The 15,879-nt window shown below is 39.6% G+C and overlaps 1 protein-coding gene across 2 annotated transcripts; it reads right to left on the bottom strand.

The window, feature by feature from the left end:
- Window positions 1-2,928: 2,928 nt before the first annotated feature.
- Window positions 2,929-15,847, bottom strand: Pex1 (peroxin 1). Of its 2 annotated transcripts, none has more exons than XM_071701517.1 (16): window positions 15,359-15,847; window positions 12,267-12,482; window positions 12,074-12,188; window positions 10,939-11,325; window positions 10,249-10,834; window positions 9,848-10,062; window positions 9,202-9,358; window positions 8,760-8,922; window positions 8,162-8,321; window positions 7,530-7,846; window positions 7,146-7,210; window positions 7,000-7,059; window positions 6,067-6,253; window positions 5,809-5,982; window positions 3,319-3,431; window positions 2,929-3,209 (listed from the first exon to the last, which is right to left on the bottom strand). In XM_071701517.1, exons 1-16 carry the CDS (start codon window positions 15,449-15,451, stop codon window positions 3,137-3,139), a joined length of 3,081 nt encoding a protein of 1,026 aa, XP_071557618.1. In that variant the 5' UTR covers window positions 15,452-15,847; the 3' UTR covers window positions 2,929-3,136. The 2 variants fall into 2 exon arrangements, with proteins under 2 accessions (XP_071557618.1, XP_071557616.1); XM_071701515.1 differs by having other exon boundaries at window positions 7,530-7,852; window positions 15,359-15,843.
- Window positions 15,848-15,879: the final 32 nt, after the last annotated feature.

The raw sequence follows: 15,879 nt of genomic DNA, 5'->3' as shown, positions 1-15,879 counted from the left end.
TCATTCCGTCGAATGATAGCCGCTTGGCTTAGCCGCGCCGAAACAATCCGTTTAGGCCGACAATCTCGTTCACAATTACGAAGTTTGTTGCGCCCGGCGCAAAATCCGCCGCGGGTGGCGCGGGGTGGCCGGCGGCAGGAGAATCGGCGGGGCCGGGGCAGAACAAGGAGGCAAAATCCATCTGGTGATTTCACAGGCAATTATGCCGCGTCGCCGTGGACGGGCGCGGGTGGCTTACTCTTATTTAACGCCAATGTGGGCGCGCGGCGCACGCCTCGTCGACCACCGGCACCAATCGCTCGCTTGCCCGACCGCCATCCCATTTGCGCGAAATTGTCAATGATAGAATGGCACGAGAGATCGAAAACCCCCGTATTCAGCGATCCCACGTTCTCCCTCTCTCCCTGCGACATTCTTCTCCTTTTTTTCTCTCTCTCTCTTCGTTTCCCGTCTCATCTCTTTCCGATCCAAAAACCGACCGTGCGACTTAAATTTCTTCTTTTATCAGCTTATCGCCGCTACAAGGAATTTTCGCGTACAAATCGCCCGTTTCTAGATTTCGAAGGAACTTATGTGTGATATCTGAAGTTTACAGAACAAAGTGACGTTCCTTGGTTTCAAGAGATATTCAAAGATATATTCTGGAGTTCCAATCTACCCTCTGAAACTATGTTTGCCCAATGATACGTCGAAAACCGTCGAAGATATACATTTCTTTTTTGTTGTTTAGTAAGACCATAAAATTTCAACACAAAACACTGTTCGATTATCGTTGATTTGACTTTATAATCTAACAACTAGATATCTCGAAAAAGTCTGTCCTTTTTAGATCTATGTAACTCTACAATCGGGAGATAGATAAAATCATAGAAATATCCGTCACCGCGGAGACAATTTTCTGTCCCATTTTGAAAATTAACAATCGGGATTTTCGTCGCAACTTGCGACAACTCTTGGATTTATTATCAACGCGCTCGAGTTGTGAGATTACATCGTGGCGGAATCGCGACATGTTTCTTGTCAAGTCCTCGTAATTTCGCGTGCGAGTTGTCGCCGTCTGTCGTTATGACGCCGCAGAATTGCGCCTGAGGTAATCGCGACAGCCCCCCGAAGAAGCTCCTCCTTTTGCTATCGCGCGAAACTTCTTTGCGTAGCGTTGCTCCTCCGCGCAATAAGGGATCCAAAGCGAACGCAGGCAAACTCCCCCCTGCCCCCCTCCCCCCACGATTATTCTCGAAAGAATTGGCCTGGAAATCATCGTTGTATTGTAGCGATTTCCTTCAAACACAAATTTTCTTTCGCACGAGAAGAATCTCATTTTCCCTCACCAAGTTGTCGAAGGGTGCCAATATTATTCCGCTAATCGGACTTTCGAACGCTTTCATTAGACTCTAAATAATTGTTATTCTCTGTGATTTAGTTTACATGATTCTCAAAATCTCGTTACCGTTTACCGTTGCTCGTCTCTTTGCCTGAAATTCAAATCTTTTGAGTAACCACACTTTACACTTCTCTGTCTCAAGCGTTATATTTTTTAGTGAAGCTGTGATAGAAGACGCTGTTATAAAAGAAGAATGCCGATCCTCGAGATTACCGTCCGTTTCCAATATGGCCAGCCGACACTTCGCCTCGGGTCCTCACTTCTTACCTAAATAACAGCCTATTTCCTTTATATCCCCGCGCCTATATACACACACACACACACCTCCCCCACTACAGTCCTACGGTTTCTTCCTTCCTTCCTTCCTGTCGTCCTTTTTCGAGAGCGGCAATTTGTTGCCAGGCGCGAAGTCGAGTTTTCCCGAATGTCGCCAGCGCGAATGGGATTAGCGCGGCGAGAAGCGGTAATCAGGAATAAAAATGCGTCAACCGGCGGCATTTACGCTAACTAATCTCCTTCGGCGGGCGGAGGAGGCGCTAACGGAGTTAGCCGGCTTCGTCGCCCAACAGCTCTCTCTCTCTCTTCGTGTCGCTCGACCGTCGCTTGTTAGCCGAGTAATTGGCCATTTTTATGCTAAGCAGAGCCTCCTCCGTCGTCGTCGTCGTCGTCGTTGCCGTCATCGCTGTTGCGAGCATTTCCCCATCTTGCGCGTCTTTCTTCCGCCATTTCGCGGCTTAACCCTGCGAATAATGCTCTCCTTTTGGCCATGTACACCACGCAAAAGAGCACATGCTTTGCCCGTGGATGACAAAGGTCATCGCGCGCGATATCGCGATGTATGGACCTCGACGAAACGTGCAACATCCAACGCGGTTTCTGCGCGATGACAATATGGCGACGTTACGTCCTATATTTCCGCGTTTACGCTGACAAACTCATTATCTGTCGCTGCGCTCTTTACCTCGGTCGAGGTCCACATTTCCTTCCCCTTAACCGAGCGTAAGCGCGAAGCGTAATCCGGATGCTCGCGCGCGGCCTCCCTCCGGCCACCCCCGCGAAACTCCGCCGCGACTCTCCTCGTGCTCTCGCCGACTTAGCGCCGGCAACTTTTCGTATTAATAATCGGTATAATAATTAGTATTTTCACGCGCGACTTAGCAGGAAGGACGCGCCGGCGTCGACGTCGGCGTCTCAGCGTCTCGCGGGGCGAAAGGGGGGGTAGGGGGCTGGGAAGTTCGTCTAAGATCTTGATTTTAAGTTCGCCGGGGCGAAGGAGGCGCATATTTCACCGCGCTAATGTCCCGCCAGATAAACTACAATATTAGCTGCCTTCGCCCGTGATTTAATTTAACTTTGCCCCGGCGCGACATCCGCCTCCTCGAGCTCGCGCCTCCCCGCGAGCGAGCTGCCGCCGCGGTTCGCCATCGGATTTACCCGGTAAAATCTCTATCGCGAGTTACCCGTTTGGGTGGGTGTGGATTCTCATTCGAGATCGATTCCTCGAACCCGAAGAATGCACGACAAAAAAGGGGATTTGACTACCGAAACGCATCTGACTCTCGTTTAATCGTCGTTCCAACTATTATACATGTGTTATAGTTATCTCTATTTCACGCAATTTGCATGATTAAGATATCCGAGTGAAGATGTAGAAAATGGTTTGTTTTAATTTTATTATCGTATTATATTGTTGTGTTTCAGTATGAAAGTATATTTTTTTTTCTTGAGAAACTTTGGCCTAATTTAAGAAAATAATTAAGCTAGTGTCGCCTTCTGATTCTTCAGCACGTCCTCCGCGATGTTGTCCCCCTTGGAAAACCGGGCGTAACTGTAATAGTGGAGCATTATTATTGATTATAATAATACGATTCCAATTTCTTAAGACGGATAAGTTGAATTTCTTATTACTCTAATTTTTTTCGTACACGTCAACTTACATCTTGGTGTATTTCAATTTTTCAGCGATGGACAAGGATGGCCTCGTCGATCTGACAGACTCCTCGAGGTGTGTTTGCGTAACTTTGATGGCGGTCGCATTGACTTTGCCGTCCTACCATTGATAAGCAAAATATATAAATTAACAATGATAATAAATAAAATAAGACCGCTTAGACCGCTATGATATATAATCAATTAGAGAAAAACGTCATTTTTTATCAGGACTGGGTCTTTGTAGCTTAATAATATTATTCGCATGAATTTTGTGTACAATTCATCGCCTTAACAACTATAAATTAATATATATATTGAGAAAAAATATATATATACAGGGTGGTCTATTTTAAAAGAGCCAGGCAAATATCTCGAAAAATATGAAACATACGGAAAAACGTTTCAGACAAAAGTTGTTTGGTTCGAAACGTTTTTCCGTATGTTTCATATTTTTCGAGATATTTGCCTGCCTCTTTTAAAATGGGCCACCCTGTATATCGATTTATGTATACTTTTATGTTTCTACTTCAATTGTATTTTCGAAACACATAATCCACGTCTATGACTATTCGTTGTACCGACCACGTAAAAAAAAAATTGCCGAGTTCGTCTCAAAATAACTGCAAAAGCTTAATGTTGCGTGCTAACAGCAGCGATTTGAATTAATTATTGGAGTTAAGCACAATCTGCACCGCCTCGGAAGAGGTACCCTCCCATGTTCCTATCCGCATAATCACTTATCACAAGCAAGGCGCTTCTCTCCCTCTCTCTCTATCTCCACATCTTTCTCTCGCTCACTCGAGATGCGTCGCGCTCTCCGGAAACTCACTCGCTAATTAGACGCACAGTTTGGATACTCGCGTTCTTCCGGGAGGTAAGTGCCGCCGTATAACTTCGTTTTCTCCGATGCGTATTAATTAATAGCTTCCCGCTGCGCCGCGCCACTCGTTCCCCGTACACCTCGAAGACGCTCCCCGACCTTTTAACGCAGAGGCCCGATTAATTCGGATTAATTTGATCGGATGCAGACGCACGCACCAGTGAATGACCGCTAAATTTACGCTTATCTCCGTAATAATGTAAAATCACGCGATCTTAACACGTCCATGTATTTTCATCTTCCTAAATAAAAGTTTGAGAATAAGAATTGGGGGAGAGGGGTGAACAGCAAAAAATTCCATCAATCTTTACAAACCGCTAGACATTGGCTAATAAATTAATGACTTCCCGGAAGCTTTTGACGTAAGAACAAAATAAATTATTATTATCCACTTCTTGGCATAAGCTGAAGTTAATAAAGATTGATTGATATTATCCATTATTATCTTCATTCAATTAAAAATACATCTCCTGCACTAAAACAAAATGTCACAAACACTTTTATACCTATTTAGCAAAAAAATTGTTAAAATAAATTAATAAATAAACAAATTAGCGAGCGTATATGACTAAAGGGTTGACGATAGACACGTCGAAGACGTCTGAGGGGCTAACGAGCGCCATAACTAGCGAAATGGCTGTCTGGCTTTCGATCTTGCAGGACCGCTGCGGGCCCTAAACCGTGTATCATTATAACGCATAAGATAATAACCCCCTCGACGTTCAGCGAGGCATAGGGAGGCCGGGGGATGAAGCGAAGCGCCGAAGGGGGTGGCCTGGTCGCCTGGCGCTCTCGGCGCCGTGCGCTAATAAACCTGGTCTACGTTTCCTCGGTTATATCGCGGCACCGACACACCCCCCTTCGATCTCCCCCTATCCCCAGCCCGCGCCCGGGCGCGCCCCTCCCTCCCCCCCTCCCGTGTGTACGCACACCGTAGGGTGCACACCTAACGATATTATCGTCATTACGCACTATCTTACTTCGGAAGCTACACTACAAATGATTCTCGGGAGTCGCGCGAGAAGCGCTTTTCATTACGGCGCCGCACAGACACTACCACGACAACGGCAACAACAACGAAACGGTTTGGCCATTAGCGATGCGATCTGCTGTTCCGCAAGAGAGTCCGAGTCAACGTAGCGGCTTAAAAGATCGATCACGAGTTGACAACCGAAATTCCGACTACCCTGGCTTAATTCATATACATGTCTGGAAATATTTCCCGAATCTTTTTTTGAAAGTAATTAGATACACGGAACAAGTGATAATTTTTATCTGCTTGTTTACGTATTTTTGTATGTTTTATATAAATATTATTTTACGTTTCTACTCATTCTTCTACAGACAACGAAAAACAAAGAGCACGATTACAGACAACGAGACTCAGGCAATGATTAATAATAAACGGATAACTTGCGCGAAGCTGTACGTACAGCTTACCTGCAAAATTCGAGTAAAAAAACGAATGTAAATCAAAACAATTGAAGATATTCCTGTTTGACAAGGTATCGAGGTATAGAAAAGAACTGTAGTAATGTCACGTCCGAAAAGATCATTTAAAAAGAAGCCACTATAGTGGTGTGTCATCAAAGAGTTAATGTACAAATACACTTACCGTCGCAGTCGCCAAGGCGTCCTCGAACGCCGACAGCCTCGCCAAAGTAATCGCCGCGTTGATATCAGCCCCGGTAAATCCGTCAGCGAGCTGGGCTAGTACCTTCAGATCCAGCTCGGCTATGTCTACATTTTGGGAACCGCACAGAACCGCGAAGATTGCCTCCCTTCCCGACTGAAACAAAAAGCGCGACTATTATTATTGAACAATTAACACGAGGTCGTGCCGAGTTGGAAGGATTGTCAAAAATATGTTTACCTCGTTCGGTAAAGGGCAGCGCAAACACTTGTCGAGGCGTCCCGGTCTCAGAAGAGCCGGGTCCAACAAGTCGGGCCTTGAAGACGCTGCCACGACCGCCACTCCCTCGCGATCTTCGACCCCGTCAAGCTGCGTCAACAGCTGGTTCACCACCCGATCGGTGACTCCGGTGCTGTCGTGTCCGCGTCTAATTAGGATAAAATGCACGCGTTTAGCAAAATAGAAAAAAAATTAATATATATTTTTTTATATACTGAAAGTACAAATAGAAAGAAGATTAAAACGAAATGTAAACGGAATTCCGGTAATTGTCTACATATTTTTGTACATATTTGTGACGGCTACATATATATTTGTCTACTTAGTTATCTATTTATTTGATTTTAACTTGAGCTAAGTTTTTAAGGCATGCTTCGCCCAAGTTACGATTACGGTTATGAATACACCAAATAGATACAATATTTAATATGTAGAATACTTATGTCATCATATGCACTGAGAAAAAAAATATTTAGATAAAAAAAATATTGATTTAGATTGTGGCCAAGAGCTTATTTACTTAATATAATACACATATTTATTTAGAATTAAATATTTTTATTTAAATTAAGTAAAAATATATAATTCTAAATAAATATGTCTATTATATTAAGTAAATAAGCTCTTGGCAACAATCTAAATAAATTATTTTTTTTATCTAAATATTTTTTTCTCAGTGTGCTTATCATTAGAATACTAACAAAAAAAAAATGAAATAGACAAATTCTGTATAGTCATCTGGGCACGTATTATGAAACTTTTCGGAATGGATTCCGATCGGAATTGTTCAGTTATTTCTTAGATTTCTATTGTCTTTTCTAGGGAAAACGGAATAATTCCGATCGGAATCCATTCCGAAAAGTTCCATAATACGTGCCCTGTCTTATGACTCACCTAGGTGCAAGACTGTCGAATTCATCAAAGAATAAAACGCACGGCTTGGCGCGACGGGCTCTATAACAAAATATAATATATTTTTGAAAATTTATAGATCATAAAATCCAAATGTCAACATTAAAAGTCTTGAGGAGCCACTATACCTTTCGAATACATTTCTCACGGACTCCTCACTGACGCCTATATACTTCGACAGCAATTCTGGACCCTGAAATAAAACTCATCATTGTTTAAAAAGACTACCGCATATCGTCATTTAATTGCAGTTAAATTACTATTAATTAAGGGATTATGTGAAACTGAAAAACTGAAACGCGTAAAATAAAAATCATGAACAAAATATTATTAAAAATTATTGAAAAGTTTCATTTATGTCTAATTAAAAATTGCCAAGCCAGGTTTTCCAAAAGATGGTACCTGTAAACTAAATCATCCTCTCCACATTATAATTCATCATAATAATTTTAACAGGTCCGAAGAGAATAAAATTCATTTTACATCTAATTAAAAATGAATCTTAGTTCCACCTTGATGCTGATCAGATTCACGCCGCACTCGCCGGCGATCGCTTTGGCCAGCATCGTTTTTCCGGTGCCGGGCATCCCATATAACAGAACACCGCTCTGGAGCTTTATCGGAGCTTTCTTGAAGATCTCCGGATACTTGAGCGGCCACTGCAGAATTTCCGTAAGGGAGCTCTTCGTCTCCACTAGTCCGCCGATGTCGGACCAAGAATGACCGCCGCTCTTGTACAACTGCACACCCTGCAGAGACATCGGCGTGCAACCCTCCAGTGCGGTATTAACGTCCTCCTCCGTTATGATAATCGGCGCCTTCAATCTTTCTGCCGCTTTGAGTAGACACAAATGCATAAACATAACACGTTGCAGACACAACGATCCCCGTAAAAAAATCAATCAAGTTAAAACAATACAATTTTCTTGGATTTAAGACAAAGTACTAAGAGCGTTAAGCAAATAGTGAAATAGCCTAGTAAATCACTGTAAAAATCTATAAAAATAGCCGTTAATTGTCACCGCCGTTTACATTGCTCTTTGCTTTTACTGGTACCATCATTTTTTTCTTTCAATCAAGTTCTTTATTTAAAATTACTGCGATATCTATTAATATTTTTGTGATAATTCGTCTATCTCGTTACCGTGGCGCTTCCACGCGACGAACCGTGCCTTCTCCGCCAGGTCGACGAGATCCTGAGGCATCCAGCCCTCGGTCTTGTTTCCATAGTAATTCCAATTCATGTCTCCGGGCACGCATAACTTGTCCTCGAGCGTTAATCGCAAAATATCGATTCTATCCACCTGGTTAGCCACGACACGAGTTAGTGTTACGCAGAGAAATCAGCGAGAGAACGTCCCAACTTACACGGGATAGGGGGGAATTTAATTAAGAGGGTGCGGAAATACGAAGGCGCGTTAATCGGGAAATGCACCGACAAACAAGACATCAGTAGTACAAAGAAAGGAAAAAAACATGCAAAATAATAAACGTAAAACCTGATGCATTTTATATTTGTCTCTCCGTTTCTCGTTACGAACGAATTCCTAAATTCGATCGATCGTGTTAAAGATAATACAAACTAAAAATCAAATTTTGGTCAAATATTTAAATTAAATACAATATTGAATATACAATAAGCATACAATAGACATAATATGAGCTTTTAAAATGAGCTTCTAAATTAATTTATATAAGATAAAAGATTGCAGTAATTAGAAATTAGAATTGATAAATTATACCTTCTCGAGATTCGGAATTTGTAAGACTGTCCTAAAGAACTGCGCTCCTCTGGCCGGTCGTAATCCCGAACCGATTTTACTCACGTTGATACAAGTGGCGATGATCGAGATATAATGAGATTCTTGGTATTGCGTGACAGTATTGATCAGCATATCGGTAATTCTAAAATTAATTTAAAGTCAGTTAAAGAACCCTATCAAAATAATCATCAGGTGCTTCGCATTAGAGAATAAAACAAAAAGTAAATTTTTTGAGCTGTTAAGATCGATCATAAATATAGAAATAAATATATCTTCTTTCTATGAATAATAATTACGCATCGATTTGCAAATCACGCGATTACTAAGACCATGCAGAAATTTTTTACCTCTTTTTTCGATTTGAGAATTAATGATTACGATTACATTCGGCTTAAATTAACCCATAAATCCATCCGTTTACCTGGAAGCGTTGGTCGCATCTATCGTATTTTCCTCATCATTTAATGACGCATTGGTAATGCTCTCCATATCGTCCAGGAACAATATGGACGGTTGATAATACACGCATTCGTTCATGACGGACGTAATAATCTTCTGCAGCGTTTCTACCTTTTTGCCTGATTAATAATTACTGTGTTTGGTAAATCCTATAAGATCTGAGTGACTGATATGGCAAAATTTTGACGGAATATGAAATTGCATTTTTCAATTTTTTTCTAAAAATCTTTTTAAACAATTTTTATCTAAATTATATAACATAGATACAAAAATTTTAATTTAAATTTGGAAATATATAGCATGGCTTTAATAAATTGTGCTAAAATGAACAAAGTTTATATTTAAATTAAACGTTACAGTATTTTAGCATATTTTATCTAAATCATAATAAATTGGAATATAATCACTAATTAAATGGACTTATCGCATCTTATTAGAATTAAAAACAGAGAACAGTCAGACTTTTCTATGTACATTACCGCAAGAGAAGATAAGTCTTTACATTTAAAGTTTTTTAAATCCGTCGAGGGCGTCGGGAGTCCGACGGAGAATACAATTCATCATCGCAGATAATTGCGCTAATTGGAAAAGCCGAGACGCGATATTACCTTTCAGCGACCTGCAATCGATCACATGCGTGTGCACGAAACACGGCGCGTCGCGATAACGCTCGATTAGCATTTTGCAGAAGGTCGTTTTGCCGGAACCCACGTCGCCGCAGATCAGAATGTTTTCCCGATCGTACCGGAAGTCCACCGCTCTTCGCAGACCCAAGCCGAGATCGAGCGCGATCTCGCAATCTTTAAGGATACCCTCTATACATCTGCAAATTTTTTATTATCTACATGTTAAAATTCAATCTAATAATAATTATATTGTTAATCAAAAATTATATTTCAATGATTCGATTCGAATTCAAACTCGAAAATTTTATTCAAATTTCACTTGAAATGAAATTCGATTTGATTCGATTCGACATCAAAAATCTTTGATTCGCACATCTCATTACCTCGTGGAAATTTTCTCCATCCCGAAATTTTCCTCGGAACAAATCCGAGGAATTTTTCCGTCGCTCGGATCCGACGACGAAACAGAGACGACTAAGTCTTCCGCATCCTTCCCGTCTATCATCGCGTAATCGCAATCCGCGGGTGACATTCGTACGACACACCGTTCGCCGCCGTCGAGTAAATTCGTCGCGCCCGAATTGAGCAACAGCGGCTCGTGCCTCGAATGGAGTTTCACGTAATTTTCGAAAATTTCCGGCGTTACCGATCCCTCGGATGAAAAAACGTTCACCGACGACAGCCTCGGTCGCTCGTCCTCCTCGATCATCCGCACGATTACTCTGCTACCAGCTTTCAGTCCCAAAGTGATCCTCAAACTCGCCGATACGTACGCGCAAGAGTGGATTGAATTCAGATCGAAATACTCTCTGTCTAATGACGCGGAACATCTGTTCAAAATATCTTCGAGAACGTAAATTTTCGCGACAAGTTCTCGTGGAGGCTTGGAAGAAGAATCGTCGTCCTTCAGGAAGTTCGTGCTGGTGACGTTAACGTGCTGCCGATTTTCCGGCACCTTTCTAACTCTACCTGCAAATAAATCGACCGCTTTAACCCCAGTTAGAAATCAACCATAAAAAATTAAGCACGCAAATTTTAAGCAAAATATTCATTTAAGTATATCAGAAATTTACACATCATCGTTCCGCTCGGTCTTGCGCCTTTCGGCAAACAGCTCCTCGGAATCAGGATGTGACAGGGACATCGCAGAATCATGTCGTGGGCATTCCATTGATCGAAGGACTGGAAGTCCGGTAGAGGATACACGCGGAAGACACGCGGAGGCGCGTTTCTATTACGAAAGCTCTGCAGTAACGCATAATTCGCGGCGTTGTCCCTCGAATCGCGATGATCTTTTCCTTTGGCAAAGTAAGGCAAGATCTTGGCCAGAGGATTGCCTGTCTTCGTAGCTTCCTCCTTAACGACTGCATCTTTTATCGTTGTATTCGCGATTGCATCAAGCACGTGCACCTCCGTGAATTCCTCGAGCAGCCCATACGCGAACTTCGGCTCTGAATCCTCTATAAGGATCACGTACAGGATATCTTTTTAATATCCTTGGCGTTGAAATGTAAAAATACATTAAGATAGTTTTATATTAAACTCTGATAGATTTGATGAAGTCATTTGGTATTATTAAAATGTTAAAAATATTCTGATACGTCTCAATACATACATCCTATTAAAATATATCCTGATATATTTTACTATTTTAACCTGGGAAGGTCATCTGTGGTGATTTTTACACCCCATACTGTCCTCAATACTAATAAATTGTAGAACAATGAAAAATATGCAATATGTAATTAATAATAATTACTTTTAATAGGTGTGTAAAAATCACCTTAGACCGTTCATGCAAAAAAATAGAAGTGACCGTTCTCGGGTTAATAATACCAAATGGCTTCATCAATTTTTTCAACTCTATCTTTTGCATAATATAACTTTCTATAGTTTCTATTAATAATATTAAAATTAATATAGTAAAAATGGAGTAACCCAATATATTTACATAATTGAGAATAATAGCGTTATTTTTCGGATAATTCTATATACTCATGTAATATCACGATCTCGCGGCAACAGATGAATTGATGCGTAACAAATAGGCGATCATTAGCTTAGGCCAAATGTGCCGCATAAACAGTTAATTATTATTATTTAAGTGAACAAATACTCGTTACATGTAAAATGTAGTTGTATTTATGAACAGTTTATACTGTTGTTTGAACCAAAAAAAAGTAATATTACAAAGAACGAGTGACTTGCCCGCGATGAAAGTCACGGAGGAAAACTTGGAGATCCACGCCACGATCGGCTGTCCTTTCGCGACGATTCTGACTTGACTCAGGAGACTCGATTGCACCCTCTCCATTTGCAATTCCTGCCGTCAAATACAGACGATCGATTGATTAATTAGTTCATTCGCGTAAGTCGAGATATATGAGAATTTATATCGTACCAGAAGCTCGCGATCGTTCGCCGTGCGGGGAGCAATCTTAACGCTGCTTAACGAGGAAACGTTTTTCACAGATGACACGAACACTTCGTCCTCCTCTTGGATGTTCAAGTTTCTCGCGAATGTTGCCCCGATACATAATGTATCATCATTGTTAGCGCGAGTGACGCAAGTAAGATAGTACTTCCTTCCGTTGTGCGATATTTCGATCGCATTCTCCTGTAATCAAGTCAAGTAACATTATCGAAGAATTAATCCAAAGAATTGCGTTATTATTAATTTCATAATTATTTCATAAGTTGCTATACGGTTGTTGTTGCTAACTAAAATAATTATAATTCACTGTAATTGTTTTTTAGAAATCTGGGGAAAGAAAAGATGTATGCATGAAATTTTAAGTCTACCCCTGTTACAATCTTATCTTACATTGAAATTGTTATTCTATTAGGCTAAATTTGTATACACAATAAGCGCGATTGTTATTTATCAATTTAAATGTCAATTTGATTAATTTATAAGTTTCTAAGAGCTCAAGTTTTCTTTCTTTTTCTATAATTAATATAAATTCGAATTATAAAATATATTATTTTATAATTCAATATTATAATAATTGCAGAAAATAGTATAAAAGAAAAAATAATGTATTTTATAAATTGTAATTTTGTCGACAATGCAACTTGATATGCTCAAAAGCGGGGTTGTGCCATAAATTTCAAAATTATATCTATATGGATTGTTTACGTAATGTTTGCATTATTTTTACGCGAATCTTTTTCATATAGACAATATATAAGCAATGCATAAGCAATTATTATAAATTAACTGATTGATTAATTCATTGATTTCTTAAATTGTATTTTTGTACACTAAAAAACAGCCCTAAAAATAAAAAATAGTTTTAAACCAACAAGTTAAATTAGATGCATTTCAGTCATATTAATTATACTTATTAATTACCTGTACAGTGATGAAAAAGTACATATGATACTACTATAGACTATAGAAATATTTATTATTCACATTGATTTGATTTGCTAATTTTTCGTGGCATACTAAAAAAATTGTGCCGAATCTAAAATAACAAAATATAAATTCCCGATATTTTTGACGAAATATTTGAATGTTCGATGATTCACATGAATACTCATGGTTTACACGTTAAATAAGTTTGCATTAGTTGCTTTCCATTTACATCAAAACTCGGATAATTCTCACATGTGACGTCATAACTCAGTTGAATGCACGTTCTTTTTGCATACTGGCAAGTGAGATATTTCGAGTTTTTATCCACAATATCGAGGCCGTATGCTTTAATGAATCTGACCCAGATAGCCAAGCGTGATATAGTATATTGAGCAAACTAAAATGTATTGCATGTGTTGTTATATATTTGCTGTGACATCGAAATAGAACACGTTACAAATACATGACTGCTTATACATGCAATCAGTTGACGCAATTTCGAGAGCAAACTGTCCGCAATTCTGGTATGTACGTTATGTTGTCTGCAACATGTTAGCAACATGACAGCAATGTATGATTCGTCGTTCCATCTTGAGCATCATGATGCAAACATGATGGCAACAACACATATATAATGATTTCCATCCGTTATTGCGTATGTCTTCAAGCTATGAAGTTTTTTAATTGTAAGTCGTCGCTAACATAGTGTTGACAATATGAAATTATCATACGTTTCTAAAGAATGTGCAAATGTCGGATCCGACAGATAGCATCCGTTAGGATCTGTGTCTCGTATTTAAAATATGACGAACGATAGTATATATGAACGATATATGAATGACGGAACTGCACAACTTGTATCAGTTGTATCGTGGAGTCCACTTTTATAATAAAGTGTGGCACACTTTTAGATTGATGTAACCTTATATTAGTTAATGGTACCTTTATTTTCGAAGACTGATAATAATAATTAAATAAAACATAAAATGTATATATTTTATAACAAATCTGGTTTCTTAATTAATTATAATTTTGTATATAAATTTGATTTTTACAATCCTCTTATTAAAACGTAATTAAAAGGCCAAAAAGGTCATACAGGTCACGTTTTTAACGTCTTAAAATGTCGTCATTGGTCTGTGTCTTATTCCTGTCATTTTTAAGTCATTATTACATGATTATAAAAGGATAATTGACGTAACGATTGACCATAAACTGACGTGAAAATCACGTGACGCTGCTGCCTGGAAAGTTGCCCTCAAATTGCATTGAATATGAAATCGTGGATGACAACGAGTTATCGTCAAGTTGCTGTCACAAATCAACTCTTCGCGGATAACAAATCCGTGTGAACATGTTGCTCTCAATTTGCCGTGAGTAGAATTAGAATTCATGTGAGTTCAACCCAACAGACATAATGCTGTCTCACCTTATCCCTAGCCCTTCGTGTGCAACGTCGGGTCACTCGTGCCCTGGCGAAAGTGACTGTCCCCTGTAGCTGTATTTGTTTATATAAATATAATGTTTAAACAAATGAAAAAATCGGCAATATAGCGATTGATCCTTAAAGTAGGATAGTTAATAAGGTAACATGAATTTTTTCAGATTTTTTTAGAACATTTTAAAATATTTTTTAGGCGTCGGACACGAGTGACCCGACGTTACACGTTACAGGTGCCGAAAAAGACGTTGCACACGAAGGGCTAGTTTGTCAAAATTAGTTGCATTAACGATTGTTGGCAACATGACAGCAAACTCACAGCATTTGGCTATCTGGGTTAAGTGTAAATGGAAAGCAACTATTGTATACACGTAGATGTTATATTTACGCGTAAACGCTCAACCCTGCTCAAAAAATACAATTGTTTTTCTTTTTACTATATTTTTATTGAGATAAAGATTGCGCTTTTATCGACCATCGAGTTTATCGCTATTATCTACCGTCGGGTTTATTATATCGTCCTCAGATGGCGCTTTTCCCGTCGAAATTTCTCGTCGGGATTTCCTATCGATCAATTACGTAGTTGGCGGTTCACGTTCACAGCACAGATAGTCACGTGACATTTGTTTTGACGATGCGACAGAGAGATCTGGGGACGAGGATCGCTGTATTATGTAAAACGGGAACTAACCTCAGTTTCCAAACGCCGCAGCCAGGTAGCCGACAGATGTGCGAAGCAATTGTTCGCCGTAACGTACTTCACGACAAAACGCTCGCGTTGCATCTCGGCGTGAACGGCACGGCCATAAAATAAATGAGACGCAACAATCTGATGGCGTGCTTCCCCGAAAAGGGAACCCGGTGAACTTTGGACTAGCTAACGACCGTAATTTCTGTACAGCGACTGAGAACGGGAGCTACTTTAGCGAAGCCTTGTTTTACATCGAACTAATAATTTGCATCGAGCACATTGGTTAAACAAATCTGTGTGTAGAATAAAGCAGTCGTATGCGATATTTGTTTAAAATTATTATAAGATTAAGAAATATAAGCAAGTTTTTTGAGAAATAATTTGCCCATACATAAGAATTTTATAACAAAACTGCAATTAATATAATAAAACTTTGTTTTGAAGAAAAAAAATATATGGATAATATCCAAAAAGAATATTAGAATATAAGAAAATATCAACAGTAGGTAAGAGAATTTTGC

Source organism: Temnothorax nylanderi, unplaced genomic scaffold, assembly GCF_030848795.1.
Source record: "Temnothorax nylanderi isolate EJ_2023f unplaced genomic scaffold, tnyl_v1.0 TNYL_tig0026_pilon, whole genome shotgun sequence".
Classification (NCBI taxonomy): Eukaryota; Metazoa; Arthropoda; class Insecta; order Hymenoptera; family Formicidae; genus Temnothorax; species Temnothorax nylanderi.
This window is presented reverse-complemented; position numbering and strand designations above follow the sequence as displayed.

Coding starts and splice junctions, on each gene's coding strand:
- Pex1 (XM_071701515.1), bottom strand. CDS start 15,451: ATGCAACGCGAGCGTTTTGTCGTGAAGTACGTTACGGCGAACAATTGC. Junction 10,835..10,938: donor ACCGAGCGGAACGATGATGT/GTAAATTTCTGA, acceptor ATTTATTTGCAG/GTAGAGTTAGAAAGGTGCCG. Junction 5,983..6,066: donor GCTGCCCTTTACCGAACGAG/GTAAACATATTT, acceptor TTTTTGTTTCAG/TCGGGAAGGGAGGCAATCTT.